This window comes from Lepidochelys kempii, chromosome 5 (genome assembly GCF_965140265.1).
Source record: "Lepidochelys kempii isolate rLepKem1 chromosome 5, rLepKem1.hap2, whole genome shotgun sequence".
NCBI lineage: Eukaryota > Metazoa > Chordata > Testudines > Cheloniidae > Lepidochelys > Lepidochelys kempii.
In genome coordinates this window covers 33,948,396-33,962,395 of record NC_133260.1, presented here as the reverse complement: position 1 = coordinate 33,962,395, position 14,000 = coordinate 33,948,396, and the positions used below count along the sequence as shown (strand labels likewise).

The following is a 14,000-nucleotide window of genomic DNA, read 5'->3' as shown; positions in this document are numbered from 1 at the left end:
ACAAGTACTCCTTTTCTTTTTAGATTACAATTGTGCTTCAGGGGGAAAAAAATTCCTTCCTGACCTCTTGCAAGTGACCAACTGAAGCCGTGAAGCATGAGATTAGATTATAATCATTATCATAATACAGAGCCACACGTGTTATGAACATGTTGGGTAATGACATTCTTCCCAAGACCCTTAAAGGAAGGGGATGAATGGGGGGATTCACAGACTTCAAGGCTGGATGGGATCACCACAACTATCCAGCCTGATCCTCCCATACACAGGCTGCAGAAATTCTCCAAGAAGCTGGATTAAAGGACATCTTTCAGAAAAATATCTAATCTTATTTTAGAAACGCCAAGTGACAGTGAGTCTCCTCCCTGGTAAGCTGTCAAAGTGTTTAATCACCTTCACTACTAGGAATCTGCATCTTATTTTAAGGTTGAATTTATCCAACTTCAACTTCCAGCCTTTTAATTTTGTTGTGCCTTTATCAGACAGGTTGAAATGCCCCTCACTATCAAATCTCTTTTCCATGTGTATGTACCTATGCACAGTGATCAAGGCTCCTTCGCTTCAATAAAATGAATAAATTGATCTAATTTAGCATCACCACATTAAAACTTGTTTTCTGGCAACTGGATCATTTTTGTGATCCTCCTTTGAACTCTCTCAAGTATGTCCACATCCTTCTCGAAGTGCAGACACTAGAAGGGGACACAGTATTCTAGCAGTGGTCTTACCAATGCTGTGTACAGAGGCAAGATCACTTTACTACTTCTACATAATATTCCCCTTTTTATACATCCAAGGATTTCATTATCCCCTTTGCCACACCATTGCACAGAGCTCACATTGAAGATATGATCTACAATGACCTTTAAGTCCTTTTCTGAGTCACTGCTTTCAAGACAGAGTCTCAAATCCTGTAGGTATAACCTGTGGTTTTCGTTCCCGAATGTATTACCTTGCATTTGGTTGTATTAAAATGCATTTTGTTTGACTGTCACTATTTACGCAGCTAATTCAGATCATACTGTAACAATAACCTGCCTTCCTCATTCTTTACTACCCCACCAGTCTTTGTGTCATTTGCAAACTTTACCAGCAAAGATTTTATATCATTGTCTAGAGTGCTGATAAATATATTAAATAGTAAGACCAAGAACCAATTCCTGGAGCCCCTGTTGGAACAAGCCCCGCACATTGATCTCTCCCTATTAACAGCTACATTATGAGATCTATTTGTAAACCAGTTTTTAATCCATCTGACATGTGCTCCATTAATTTCACATAATGCAAGTTTTTAAATCAAAATACCATATCGTTTTAACGCAAATGTTTTACAGAAATACAAGTATACCATATCAAAATAGTTACCTTTATCAAGCAGTCTTGTAATCCTGTTTTTTAAAAAAAAAGGCAACAGGTTTGTCAGAAAACCTAAGTTCCATGAAACCACATTGACTGGCTTTTATTATATTTTTGGCTTCTAACTCCTTGTTGATAGTCCTGAATTAACCATTCCATTATTTTTACCTAGAACTGACATGAAGCTAACAGGTCTGTAATTCCCTAGGTCATCTCTTTTACTCTTTTTAAATATTGGAGCTATGTTGGCAGTCCTTCAATCCTTTGGAATTTCATCATTTTTCCAAGATTTGTTAAAAATTAACATTTATGGTTCAGCAAAGTCTTAAAGAAACTATCTGTAGAGTTATGTGTATAAGTTATCCAGGCCTGTGGATTTGAAAATATTTAATTTTACCAGATGTTGCCTCAGTCCTCCTTTGTTACAGATAGTATATCTTGTGCTCTATCCACAACAGCTGGGATGCATAGATACCTCTGTTTCATCCCAAATACAGAACAGATATAGCTATTGAACATTTCTGCTTTTTGAACACAGCTATTTATAATTTTAGCATTTTCATCTAGCAATGAACCTAGGGTGGTTGTTTTTTTATTCCCAATATGTATAAAAATTGCCTTCTTATTGTCTTTTGACTTATTGGATATTGCTTGTTCATTGATTTCTTTGGCTTCTCTTTTCAGTTGCCTACCTTTTTAACTTGTTACTTATATTCAATGCCATTTACTTCCCCATTTTTCCAGTCTTTATAGGTTGATTTTTTTTATACTTTATCGTTGCTTCCACACCTCTTTTTAACCAGAATGTCTTTTTGCCCAGCAAAAGTGGAGATGGGGAGGGGGTTTGTGTGTGTCTGTGGAAGTGTGGCTTTTTGTAAGAGATCCTCGAACACTTTCCACTTTAAATTATGTTTCCACTCAATTATGACAACAATTGCTTTCAGCTTTGGAAAATTGTCCTTTTTTGAAGTTTCAAATATATACAATACATTGTGACACACTGTAACCCAAGGTAGCACCCTGTAACTCCCATATTCATCATTCATATATGGTTGTGAAACTTAAACTTGCCATGTAAGATATCATATGAAAGGTTATGATCTGCTGAAACTCATTGATTCACCACCACACAATGGAATTACCCAACCCTGGGACTCAGCAAAGCCCACCAGGCCATGTCTGGGCTAGTATTTTCCATTTTCCAGGCACATGGACTGAGAGTATAAAATAAGGGACAGTGGCATCATGCAATTAGCTTTCCTTCCCCCACCTATGCTGAAGGCAAGAAGAACACTGGGAAGACAGACTTGAACTGAGGAGACTGGTCCCAGGCTGGAAAGAAAAGCCTGTGTATTAAGGACTGTAACTTACCTGCAACATCCAGTGGGGTGAGAAAAACTGTTTGATCCAAATATTGCTAGCCTAAAAAAGGTTTAGAATTTAGACTGTATGTTTGCCTTTTATTTCCTTTAGTAACTATCTCTGACTTTTATGCCTACCACTTATAATCACTTAAAATCTATCTTTCTGTAGTTATCTTAATCAGTAAGTTTGTCTGAAGTGCTTGGGGAATCTGCTCAGGTTACAAAGGCTGGTGCACGTCCACTTTCCTTTGATGAAGTGGTGAAATAGTTAATAAGCTTGCACTGGTCAAGAGAAGGGCTTGAGCTGTGCAACACAGTATATTCCTGGGGTGGAAGGCTGAGGTCCTGGGGGGTTTGCTGGTGTTTCCCTGTGTATAGTTCATGAGAGTATTCATGCAATTTAACTGGGTGTGCCTCTGCATGCTGGTAGCTGAGTGATAACAGCTGCTAAGAGGGTTAGATGCTTGTCACTGGCAAAGGGTTGTAAGAGACAGCCCAGGCTGGAGAGAAAAGGGACACAGTGGTCTCAGAATTCCAGGTTGTACCCCGGGGGTCCTGTCACATACATGTTGGTGAAATCATTAATCATGAAATAAGTTAATGTCAAGTGATATCAATTGGGCATACTTGAACTAAATAGATGCAAAATATCTTAATGCATGAGAAAAAACAGGTCCATTAAGCAAAGTCTCCAATTAAGCAAATTCCTTTAACAATGTATAGTAGAAAGATTTCAGTAAATTGTCTGAAGTTATAGCACAGAACTTTTGAATGCCCAGGCAAGATAGTGACTACAAGGTGAATTTTCAGAGTGTTGAATGGAAGGGTTAAGTGGTGTAATTTCCATTAACATTCACTTATTGGGTCTTCAGAAATTTCTAAACCCGTTTGGGGTAAGCGTTTAATGCAGTGGACAAGGATTTATCAATACATCCCCTAACATAGTGAAAATGGTCCTGTTGTGTGCAACAGCAACTTTCACGGGTGTTTCTTAGAAAATGTGTTTATGACTTTGATATTCATTCCTCACTGGCAGACAATTTAATCTTTTCCCTTTGTAGTTCATAGGTCAGTCTTACTAAGTACAAAGATATACTTCTTTCTTATTCATAGAGTGCTTTGGGATCCTTGGATGGAAGCTGCTACTGTAAGTGTATAGTACAGGGGTTCTCAAACTGGGAGTCATGAGGTTATTATTACATGGGGGGAGGTGGGGTTGTGAGCTGTCAGCCTCCACCCCAAACCCTGCTTTTCCTACAACATTTATAATGGTGTTAAATATATAAAAATGTGTTATTAATTTATAAGGGGGCTGGGGGGCGGGGGAAGGTCGCACACAGAGGCTTGCTATGGGAAAGGGGTCACCAGTACAAAAGTTTGAGAACCACTGGCATAGTATTTGTTGTTATATTATGTTGTAACAATCTGCCTAGGGTGGATGTGTACTACTGGGTTACCTAGATGAAATCAGAAATGGTCAAATGTGCATCATAAACCCATAGCACTATCAGGTATCAGAAATTCTCCTCTTGCTCAAGTGATAGGGCCTTTGCCTTTGGAGGAAGATTTGAAAACTATTCTGCTGCTGTGAAGATGCAGGTGAGCAGCACAGCGACAACTCTGTTGCCCTACCTGGCCAGAGGTTTATTACATCAAAGTTTCTCAAGTTGTGGTATATGGAACATTTGTTATTGGTCTTTGAAGCATTTACTTGTCATATAATGCAGGATGCTACTCATTTCCAGCTGTTAATTGTACTGAGTCAGCTAACACTCCATTAAATATTGTCCCACTGTTACTGTTCCATGTAACCAATTGCTGTAGTTATCAGAGAGGATGTGAATGATTATAAATAGGAAGGCAGGTGACCCACAAGACAATCTCTGTATTAAAATATGAGGCACGATGGATATTTTGGTGTTTAATTGCATTGCATGTTTATAACTTGAAACTGAGTGTCTGGATCCCTTGTTTGCAAACTGGTTATTGATACACTGTCCAAAAGACAGTGCTGGACGCCACAGAGCACATTCAAAGCCAGGGTCGCTGCCCTGAGGACCTTTCAGCCTCATTAACTTGTAACGAATGTCCAGGAGAGCTTGTCTGTTACTGGGGAGAACGGTACCTGCTGGCTCATTTGATGCTCGGGCTCGATCCCAGGACCCTCCCGCAGCGGCCAGTCCTAGCTCCCCCGCAGCTCTCAGTTCCAGCAGCGGAGCAGCCCCACCGCCAGAGACCCCGGAGCAGGAACTGCCCCGGAAGCCGAGCTGCGACGGAGCCGGGCCCTTGGGGATCCACGTCCACCCCCTCCCCGGGGTCACCCGAGCTCTAGCCCTGTTAGTACCGAGGCGGGGCTGAGCCGCCCAGTGCGCCCCCCCCCCCGGTTTGGGGTGGGCTCGGCTCAGCGCTGGGACTCCAGCTCCGTCCCCACTTTGGGGCTGGCTGGAGCCGCATTTGTCTGCCCTTGGGCCGGACCCTTTTGTCTCCCCGGGCTGGTCCCTCCTTGCTCGGCAGCAGGGCGAGGGCCCCAGGCAGGGCGCAGGGCCCCGGCCAGCCTGCGGAGCCCCAGCCCAGTGGGCGGGCCGGGAGCGTGAGGCAGGGCCAGCGGCAGCTGCTCGGGCCGGGCGCAGGCGCTGCGGCCTGTTCCCCTTCGGGAAGCGGGCTCCGACCCGCGACGCTCCGTCCATGAGCTGCGAGGTGCGTAGCCTGCACCCGGGCCGGCCGGCCGGCGGGTGTTTACACGGCACCGCCATGGGAACGGGGCAGGGACAGCGGCCTGCGTGCGCAGCAGCCCCGCTCCGGGGCAAGGCAGTCGGCCGGAAACGAGCCGCGGCGGGGCTCGCTTCCCGCCCCCTCGGGAGAGCCGCTCTGCCGTGCCCGCTCCGTGCCGCGGGGCAGCCCCTTCGCTCAGGGCGTGCGCCGGGCTCGGCGGTCGGGTGGCGGCAGGGGGACCACGGGACACTTGGTAACCTGGGCACCCCCCCACGCGCACCGTTCAGTCTGTTGCTGGAGTCACAAGAACACGGGCCTCCTCCTTAAGGGCCCCCCAGTGCAGTAACCAGTTGCAGCCGGGCCTAATTCATCATGGAAGGGCTTGGGGAGCCTGGGCCGCAGTCACTGTAATGAGCTCTCCCGGTTATCGTGCCTGAAACGAGATCCCCGGCCTTGCATGCGATTAAAAATAATAATAATAATAATAATAATTAATAAATCGTAACGCTTAATCTGCAGTATGCTTCCTCGGATGATGTTGATGCGTTTGGGGGCCCATTTCCTGCGCTAGAAATACCCACTGAGGAGACAGGAGCTGAAGGGTGTGTAATCGGAATGGTGATTTGTTTTTTAACAGGTTGTTGCGCTGTACTTTGCCAGGAGCGCTGAATTGGCAGGTGTTCGCTCTGAGATTATTTCTGTACCGCAACAATTAACCTCTCTACAGCTGTGGGAAGAAATTGTTAAAAGGCATCCAAGGTAGTTTTAGAGCATGCTTCTGGTGCTCCTCAAGTCTGGGGGGTTTTAAACTGTTAACAGAGTTACAAATGTAATATAGTGGAATTAACATGTGTGTGTCAGTTTTTCAGTATAATAAAAATAGTGAAATCTGTTCTACATTTTGCTACTTGTGATCTTATTTGTTCTACAAATATGTTCAAAAGAGCATTTCACTGATTTTTGCATTAAACTGGCTGGCATTAGTAGCAGCCCCTAAGCTTGCCACTGAAAGGCTATAATTAAATATTAGAGAGGATCTTGCCTAAAATGAAACAAAATTGGGTTTTTGCGGTAGCAGTAGCAAGTAATCAAACTGGAATGTATCTTACCATATAGCCTATTACTGGATTGGTTACTAAAACCTACGGACTTAGGCCACAAAATGATCAGTAGTTTGCAAGTTTTATTCTCTTTATGAAAAGCAAATCAAATTATGTTTTACAGTCGCAAATTGTGCAAAGCTCTTGAAGATGTTACATAACCTACCCTGACTTGGGTGGAAAATGAAATTGTGTTTTGCCTTTCTGTCAGCAGTCACCACTGGCTTCTAACCAGGTCACTAACACCTTGATAGTCTTACTTGCCCCGTTGGTACATCTACTTGTTTCTGGGCAATAGTGTTTTCCCTCCATCTGTGCTATACGCTTATGCAATGTATAATTCCTTTCTTATGATTGTTTTTACCTTTTCTAAACAAAGCTTCAGCACTCTCTTCTACTGCATGCATGTTATCTTCCCTATCCACTGTATATAATCTCTTTTTTTATTTTGCTTGAAATAACCAGCTCAATTCCTATCTTTAGAAATTGTATTGGTTTGGTTCACCACTGGCCCTTGCCCATGAAAAGATAATCATCAAGTCCAAGGGTATACAGTTGTTTGTTGTGATTTTTTTTTTTTAAAGAAAACAGTACAAATGCAGATGCATAAGTTGTAATCTTACTGACTTCAGCTTCCTTGTGCTATGCACCAGTCAGTTGTTCACATTTAACTGAGAATTCATGCAAACACTTTACTTAAATGTATTTATACTACTGCTAATCCTCCTCAGACTTGCTGCCATTCAGGATCAAGTGGTCTTTGCTGTTCGCCAGGAATACGTGCTTCTTGGTGATCAGCTTCTGGTCCTGCAGTCAGGTGACGAGGTTGCTATTATCCCACCTATCAGCGGGGGCTAACTCCAGGCAAAGACGCTTGGGTATGTATAGCTTCTTTTTGTAAATGGCCTCTGGGGGTTGATCATGCATTGAAACATTGCTGGAATTCTCTTTTTAGTTTTCCCCTCTGTTTAGGGTCTAGTGATTTGTGGATGACTTTCCCCTTCTACTGGAACTCTGTGAGTGGGTGTAACGTGCATCCCCTGCAGTAGACAGCTGTGATGTTGACACTAAGATGTAAGTTGGTGCAGGAATAAATGATTAATGTATTTGCAATGGATTGGAAAAAGCTTTCAAAATACTTTGGGCTAGATTCACACAGGGAGTTGGTTGCCTAGACAAATCACTGGGATTTGCAAAACCTGAGTTTGGCATTCAGGCTTCCCGGACAATGAGTGACAGGAAATAGGCAGCTAAAAGTGGGATTCACAAAAGCCAGCACACTAGGCAGGGAGTGGCATGAACTAGCCAATAGGCGATGCCAAGGAAAAGAATGTGTCCTAAGCCCGACCCCTCTTAAGGAGTTGGGTGCCTCCTTCTGCTTGGGATTCTCAGCTGTGAACCCTCTCTGAGTTAGGCACCAAAGGTGGTGGTGAAGGACCATCTCCCCCATAACTTTTGGCCCAGTAGTGAGGGTACATCCCTGGGATGTGGAAGACCCCTGGTTCAAGTTGCCACTCTGCCTGAGAGGGGAGAAAGGATTTGAACAGGGATCTGCCACCTCTCAGGTGAGGGCCCTAACCATTGAACTATGGGATGTTTTTGATATAGGTCTCCCTCAGTCTTTTGTGTTAGTATTGGAGCAGGAGGACTGGATCCTGTGTCCCCTACATCACAGATGAGTGCTCTAACCACCAGGCTATAGAGTCATTCACTCTCTCTCTGGCCCACTGACTAACTCATTATTTATCCACAATGGAACAGCTTTAATGGGAGAGACTAAGAGAGGCCCATATCAGACTATCCCATAGCCTAGTAGCTACAGCACTCACTGGAGAGGTGACCGATTCCTCTTCAAATCCCTTCTTCCCTCAGGTAGACGGTGCTCTACATCCCAGTTGAGTACCCTAATCACTGGCCACAAGTTAGGAGGGAGGTCCACCACACCACCCCCTGCTTTGTGTGGCGTTAACCATGGTCAGAGCATACCTACGGGATTATCCCCACAAATGAGTTAGGAGGAGGAATGCCTATCTTCCATTGCTTTGTGCATCATACTGGGGCTTAGGTGTCCAGCTACCTAGAGTGAGGCAATAGTGTACATGCTCAGAAGCCAAAAAATAGGCTCCCTGGAAACTTTAAATGCAAACACTTAGGTGCTACGGAAGGTTGGGTACCTTTGGGGTTTGGCAGCAGCTAAGCAGGAGTTTTGTGAAGACTAGTGGTGCCTAAGTCCCTTTGCTAATGTGGCCCTTTAATTGTTGTATTTTTTAAGATCTTTTCATGCTTTTATAGTTGTTGGCTTTCAGTAGAGGTGCCAATCCTCGTGGTTGGCTAATATCACACTGAAAAGAAACCTTTTTTACTTTGACTTTTTAAAATTAAGATGCTAGAGAGATGATTTAAAGCAATTTTGAAATATAAAATTATCATTTTCCTCTTTTTCTGCTAAAAGAACCTCTCTCCTTTCAGACTAACAAATGTATTTGGGCATAAGCTTTTGTGGGCTACAACCCACTTCATCAGATGCATGGAGTGGAAAATACAGGAGCAGGTATAAAATACATGAAAAATGTGAGTTGCCTTGCCAAGTGTGAGGTCAGTCTAATGAGACAATTCAATTGACAGCAGGATGCCAAGGGAGGAAAAATAACTTTTGAAGTGGAAATGCATGTCCCATTTCAGACAGTTGACAAGAAGGTGTGAGTAACAGTAGGGGGAAATTAGTATTGGGGAAATTAGGTTTAGGTTTTGTAATGACCCAGCCACTCCCAGTCTTTATTCAGGCCTAATCTGATGGTGCTCCCCTGGAGCAAATCAATCATTTGGATCAGTGCCCTAGTTTTTATTGTAATAAGATTCTTTGCCTTCTTCTAACTCCAGACAGTTTATAATTTGACATTCTTACTGTAGCCAGTCATACAATAGGACATGCTAGCACAAGGGGCTCTGCTAGCTGATCCCACTGCAGACAGGGCTCTAGAATTGGTATATTAAAACAAGGAGAGCCCCTGTACCTCTAGAAATTGCCAACAAGAAGTGCAATTAGTGTTCTCCCAGCAAAGGGGCTAAGAACTGATTCGGCATAGAGACTGACCTACTTTTTCATCTCTACTGGTGAGCCGTACAGCTGAAGCATGTTAGTGGGTGCCATACAATTGCTGGATAAATTCTGGCCCCACAGGTGTTTAAAAAGCAGCTTCCAAATGGCCAATGTAACTAGAAAAGTAACTCATTAAATCTTTGACTTTTGTAGCTTTCTGTTTCCTTCCAGAGAAGCCATGAATGAAAGTGAAGATGAGCCCAAAGATTTCATCAAACTGAACTGTGAAAAACTCTCTGCAGATGAAGTGTCAGAGCTGGTGATTTCTCCATGCTGCGGGGCTGTCTCTCTGTTCATAGGTGAGTTTAAGGCTCCTAAAATAAATCCATGGATGTGTATATCTATCAGTAAGTAGAGCACAGGTCACCTCATAAGTTCAACCTCATGCTTCTGAGGCTACTTAAAAAATAAGTCTCTGGGACAAACCAATAATGTTTAGCAAATTATGTATTAAACATTTCGAGCAAGATCATGGCCAGTCCTCATGCAATAAGGAATGAGGTCCTAAGGAGCCTCCTTACTGGTGTGGTCAGCCTAGAATTGTAGCCCCTATATTTGGGGGAGCACAGGGACTGCTAGTTGCTCCCCTGGAGCAACTTACCCAAAAGGAGATGGGGAATAGATAGAACTATGGTTCTGTAAACTCCATGTGCTGATCACCAGGGCTGTCCCTTCACCACACTCCAGAGTAGGGCTGGGGTTAAATGCCACAGTGTAGCTTATATGCAACTTACCTCTTCATAAAATAGTATCTGAAGAGATGAGACTTAATTCTAGCCTTGTGGTTAATATATCAGGACCTACATTTTCAGAACCCTTTGTGCTCAGAGGTGAGTACCATTGTGTACCTAAATTCCATACAGTTATTCGTGTTGTATGAGCAATTGCAGTGAGAACAGGCACAACTTTCTAAACATATAGGGCCAGATCTGTGCTAGTGAAGATGTTGCCATCTTGGTAACTCTAGCATGTAAAATCTGTGGGTTAAATTCTGTCCTTTTATACATGAAGAATTGCTAAAGTACTAACAAAACGGTCACTTCCAGCTCATTGCAGTGAGCTGGTTAAACCTTTTCTAGAATGAGAAATAAGTAATTTGGACATTCTTAGATCATATGCTCTTTGGGACAGGGAGTATATTTTTGTTCTAGCACAATGGGGTCCTGACCCAGGACTGGAGCTCCCAGGTACTCTTGCAATAGAAATAAATAACATTTGTTTTTAGTAATTCATTTATTTTTAGGTACTACAAGGAATAACTTTGAAGGGAAAAAGGTGATTCACTTAGAATATGAAGCATACTCATCAATGGCAGAAGCTGAAATAAAGAAAATCTGTAGAGATGTTAGACAGAAATGGCCTTCCATCAAACATATAGCAGTGCACCATAGACTTGGGTATGTATGGCCAAGATGTGTCTGTCTAAAGGTCAGTATGTTTGTACTTGCATATGGTGTGGGCAGGAACCTGCATATTCTCTGCTGCGAAACCTGCCCCTGACTCCACCCCTTACTGAAAAATCGTGTTGCAGGGCCCGGTCACTTTAAAAAATCCGCTTCCAAAGAAACTTTCAAAACATGAACCAAGTACAAACCAGGGTGGTGATGGCTGCCTGAGTCTGCACGTAGCCTGAAACACACTGAAAATAAAACTAAGATTTATCTGAAGCTGCCACAGTGTTTCCAGTCTCTTGCCCTGGGGTACCACAGAATCCAAGCCCTTCACTACAGAACTTAAGTCAAGTATACAAGGTCTAGAATACCTGGAACATCTTTGAAATAGGAGTTGCCAGGCATGCTCACTGGGAGATCAAGGGCCTTTGCCAAGACTTGCAGATTACCCTTTTGTTGAGTTTAAAATGCAGATCCATTGGAAAGTAATGACATATGAATCTTACCAGGTCAGTCCTGTACTGGGATCTCCTGGAATGAGTGGGTAGATGCAGATTTTGGTGCTAGTGGAGTCTGATTCAGGATCAGAATCTAATTTTGAGCATATCACAAATGGATGCCTCCCCACCTCTCAGCAAAGATTACCACTGTTCAGTAGTGCTAGGTTATGTCAAACTTCACTTATTTTTACAAAGTGTATTACACTAGATGAAAAATATCCTCATAATTTGAAACAATCTTTACAAATTCAGTTTGGATGCAGAACTGTCCTATTAGCGGGCCAAACTTTCTGCCAGGTTCATGAGGAAATATGTTTGTAAAAGTGTAGGATTTAAACATCTGTTGCTGATTCAAGTTGAGTGGGTTTTGTTTGTTCAGAGTATAAGCTGTTTGAGACAAGGATGCTCATTTACTCTATGTTGTGTACAGTGTCTTGGTAGAATGGGGCCTAGCCATTGTTGAGGACTTTGGACTTAAGATTTACATTGCCTTACCATCTAATGTCTTATTTGTCTTTTCCTAGTTTAGTTCCAGTAACAGAAGCAAGTGTGATTGTAGCAGTCTCCTCTCCACACCGAGTGGCATCTCTTGAGGCTGTGCAGTACTGCATCAATACTTTGAAAGCAACTGTTCCAATTTGGAAAAAGGTGAATTTAAGTATTGTAGCTTACAAAAAGTGCCACCTCTCTGTCTCTGGGGTCTGATAGTTGTATAAGCACTTAAAATTGTCAGCTATCCACTTCTGTGATTTGTATTGCAGAGGGATGTAAGGGACTGGGGTTATGGTTTGAGACAGGACAGGTTCTGGGTTCCAAATGTTCAGTTCTGAGGACTTGGCCTTGAGTATCAGCTTCCAGTATTTTGGATGTTATGAACAATTGAAATATCCTCCTTTCTAAAATGAAGGTTCAATAGTTTAATATGGAATAATGTAGAAGGCAAATGCATTAAAACTTGATCATCACGAGCAGTATATTTGCTGCAGCTTACACTTTCTTTCATGAGCTCTGTGCAGGTGGACACTGCACAGAACCCTACTAATCTGAGTGGGGAATCTGCCTAGGCGTAGGTGTTTGCCTTCATGGACCTCATTGCAGAATCAGGGCCTGACACTGTGTGCATCTCAAGACAGTGTCCTCTTTTTCTGTGTCTACCAAACACTATGGAAACTGTACTGCAGATTAGCTGACTTTTTGTGTACTGGTTATATTTCTATGTAGCAGACTCCTGAAGCACTTCCCATTTTTTTTTTTTTTTGTTTGCAGGAGATTTATGAGCAGGAATATTCTTGGAAAGAAAACAAGGAATGCTTTTGGGCAGATGTGGAACAATAACTCCATCTCCAAAGTCACTATTAAAACTAACCCCTTCACTCTACAGTGGGCAACCTGCAGCCCATCAGGGTAATCAGCTGGTGTGCTGTGAGACAGTGTTTACATTAAGAAAAGGAGTACTTGTGGCACCTTAGAGACTAACCAATTTATTTGAGCTGTAGCTCACGAAAGCTCATGCTCAAATAAATTGGTTAGTCTCTAAGGTGCCACAAGTACTCCTTTTCTTTTTGCGAATACAGACTAACACGGCTGTTCCTCTGAAACCAGTGTTTACATTGACTTTCCACAGGCATGGCTGCCCTCATCTCCCAGTGGCCGCAGTTTGCTGTTTCTAGCCACTGGGAGCTGTGGCCAGCATGGCCCTGGGGCCCATGCCGTTTCCCATAGCTCCCATTGGCCAGGAACAGCAAACTACGGCCATTAAGAGCCGTGGGCAGCTGTGCCTGCGGACATTCAATGTAAACACCGTCTCAGCCTGCCAGCGGATTACCCTGACAAGCTGCAGGTTGCCCACTGCTGCTCTGCAGTAAATCTAACTAGTAAAAGCATATGCATTATAACAAACACTTCTGTCTAAGACAGAAGGTAATAGATTAAGTTCCCAAATAACTTTCATTTTTTGTAAAATCACCCAGCTGTGTAACTAGCTAGACTGTTTAAAACCATTTCCCCAAAAATTCTTAATTGAAAGGAGTCTAGTTTTATATACTATATGCTGCTTTAATACCTTTATTCTCACCTTGTGGGTTCACTGCCAGCACTGGAGATCACAATGTGACAATCAGCTTTATGGTTTTTAATCTTAAAAATATCCTTAGTTGGCATTATGACTGCAAAGTCAACATAGCGGCTTTAAGATATTTGACACTTAAGTTGATTAAACATTTTTGGTACAAGCAGAGAAAAATATAAATTATACCCAGAGTTACTAATGTGACTTGCCAGTAGCTTTGTTTCATAGAAATATTTTTACTGTGTAGCTGATACTACAGGTTCATCACATTAAGGAAATTTAAAGCTCTTTATTGGACATGATCATACACAACTAATTTGCATTAGCAATAAAACAAACTTAACTGAACCTTAATAGATGTATCGAGGTGACTAGTTTTGAAGCAGCTTTTGCAGCTGTCTTATTCTAT

The 14,000-nt window shown here is 42.8% G+C and overlaps 2 protein-coding genes across 6 annotated transcripts; both read left to right on the top strand.

Annotated features, from left to right (window-relative positions):
• Positions 1-5,106: 5,106 nt before the first annotated feature.
• Positions 5,107-7,606, top strand: LOC140911265 (molybdopterin synthase sulfur carrier subunit-like). Of its 2 annotated transcripts, none has more exons than XM_073343922.1 (4): positions 5,107-5,417; positions 6,070-6,191; positions 7,264-7,410; positions 7,505-7,606. In XM_073343922.1, exons 1-3 carry the CDS (start codon positions 5,406-5,408, stop codon positions 7,388-7,390), a joined length of 261 nt encoding a protein of 86 aa, XP_073200023.1. In that variant the 5' UTR covers positions 5,107-5,405; the 3' UTR covers positions 7,391-7,410; positions 7,505-7,606. The 2 variants fall into 2 exon arrangements, with proteins under 2 accessions (XP_073200023.1, XP_073200022.1); XM_073343921.1 differs by having other exon boundaries at positions 5,110-5,417; positions 7,488-7,606.
• LOC140911264 (molybdopterin synthase catalytic subunit) lies at positions 7,516-12,984 on the top strand. 4 transcript variants are annotated; one of them, XM_073343917.1, is made up of 6 exons: positions 7,517-7,606; positions 9,002-9,083; positions 9,804-9,931; positions 10,876-11,029; positions 12,048-12,171; positions 12,790-12,984. In XM_073343917.1, exons 2-6 carry the CDS (start codon positions 9,010-9,012, stop codon positions 12,856-12,858), a joined length of 549 nt encoding a protein of 182 aa, XP_073200018.1. In that variant the 5' UTR covers positions 7,517-7,606; positions 9,002-9,009; the 3' UTR covers positions 12,859-12,984. The 4 variants fall into 4 exon arrangements, with proteins under 4 accessions (XP_073200019.1, XP_073200018.1, XP_073200020.1 ...); XM_073343918.1 differs by lacking the exon at positions 9,002-9,083 and having other exon boundaries at positions 7,516-7,606; XM_073343919.1 differs by lacking the exon at positions 9,002-9,083 and having other exon boundaries at positions 7,524-7,606; positions 9,786-9,931.
• The last annotated feature ends 1,016 nt before the right edge of the window (positions 12,985-14,000 follow it).

Excerpts from the sequence above, each read along its gene's own strand:
- LOC140911265 (XM_073343922.1), top strand. Across the intron at positions 6,192-7,263 it reads ATTGTTAAAAGGCATCCAAG|ACTTGCTGCCATTCAGGATC; the intron begins GTAGTTTTAGAG and ends AATCCTCCTCAG.
- LOC140911264 (XM_073343917.1), top strand. The coding sequence starts at position 9,010 with ATGTATTTGGGCATAAGCTTTTGTGGGCTACAACCCACTTCATCAGAT. Across the intron at positions 9,084-9,803 it reads AGTGGAAAATACAGGAGCAG|AGAAGCCATGAATGAAAGTG; the intron begins GTATAAAATACA and ends GTTTCCTTCCAG. Across the intron at positions 9,932-10,875 it reads GGCTGTCTCTCTGTTCATAG|GTACTACAAGGAATAACTTT; the intron begins GTGAGTTTAAGG and ends ATTTATTTTTAG.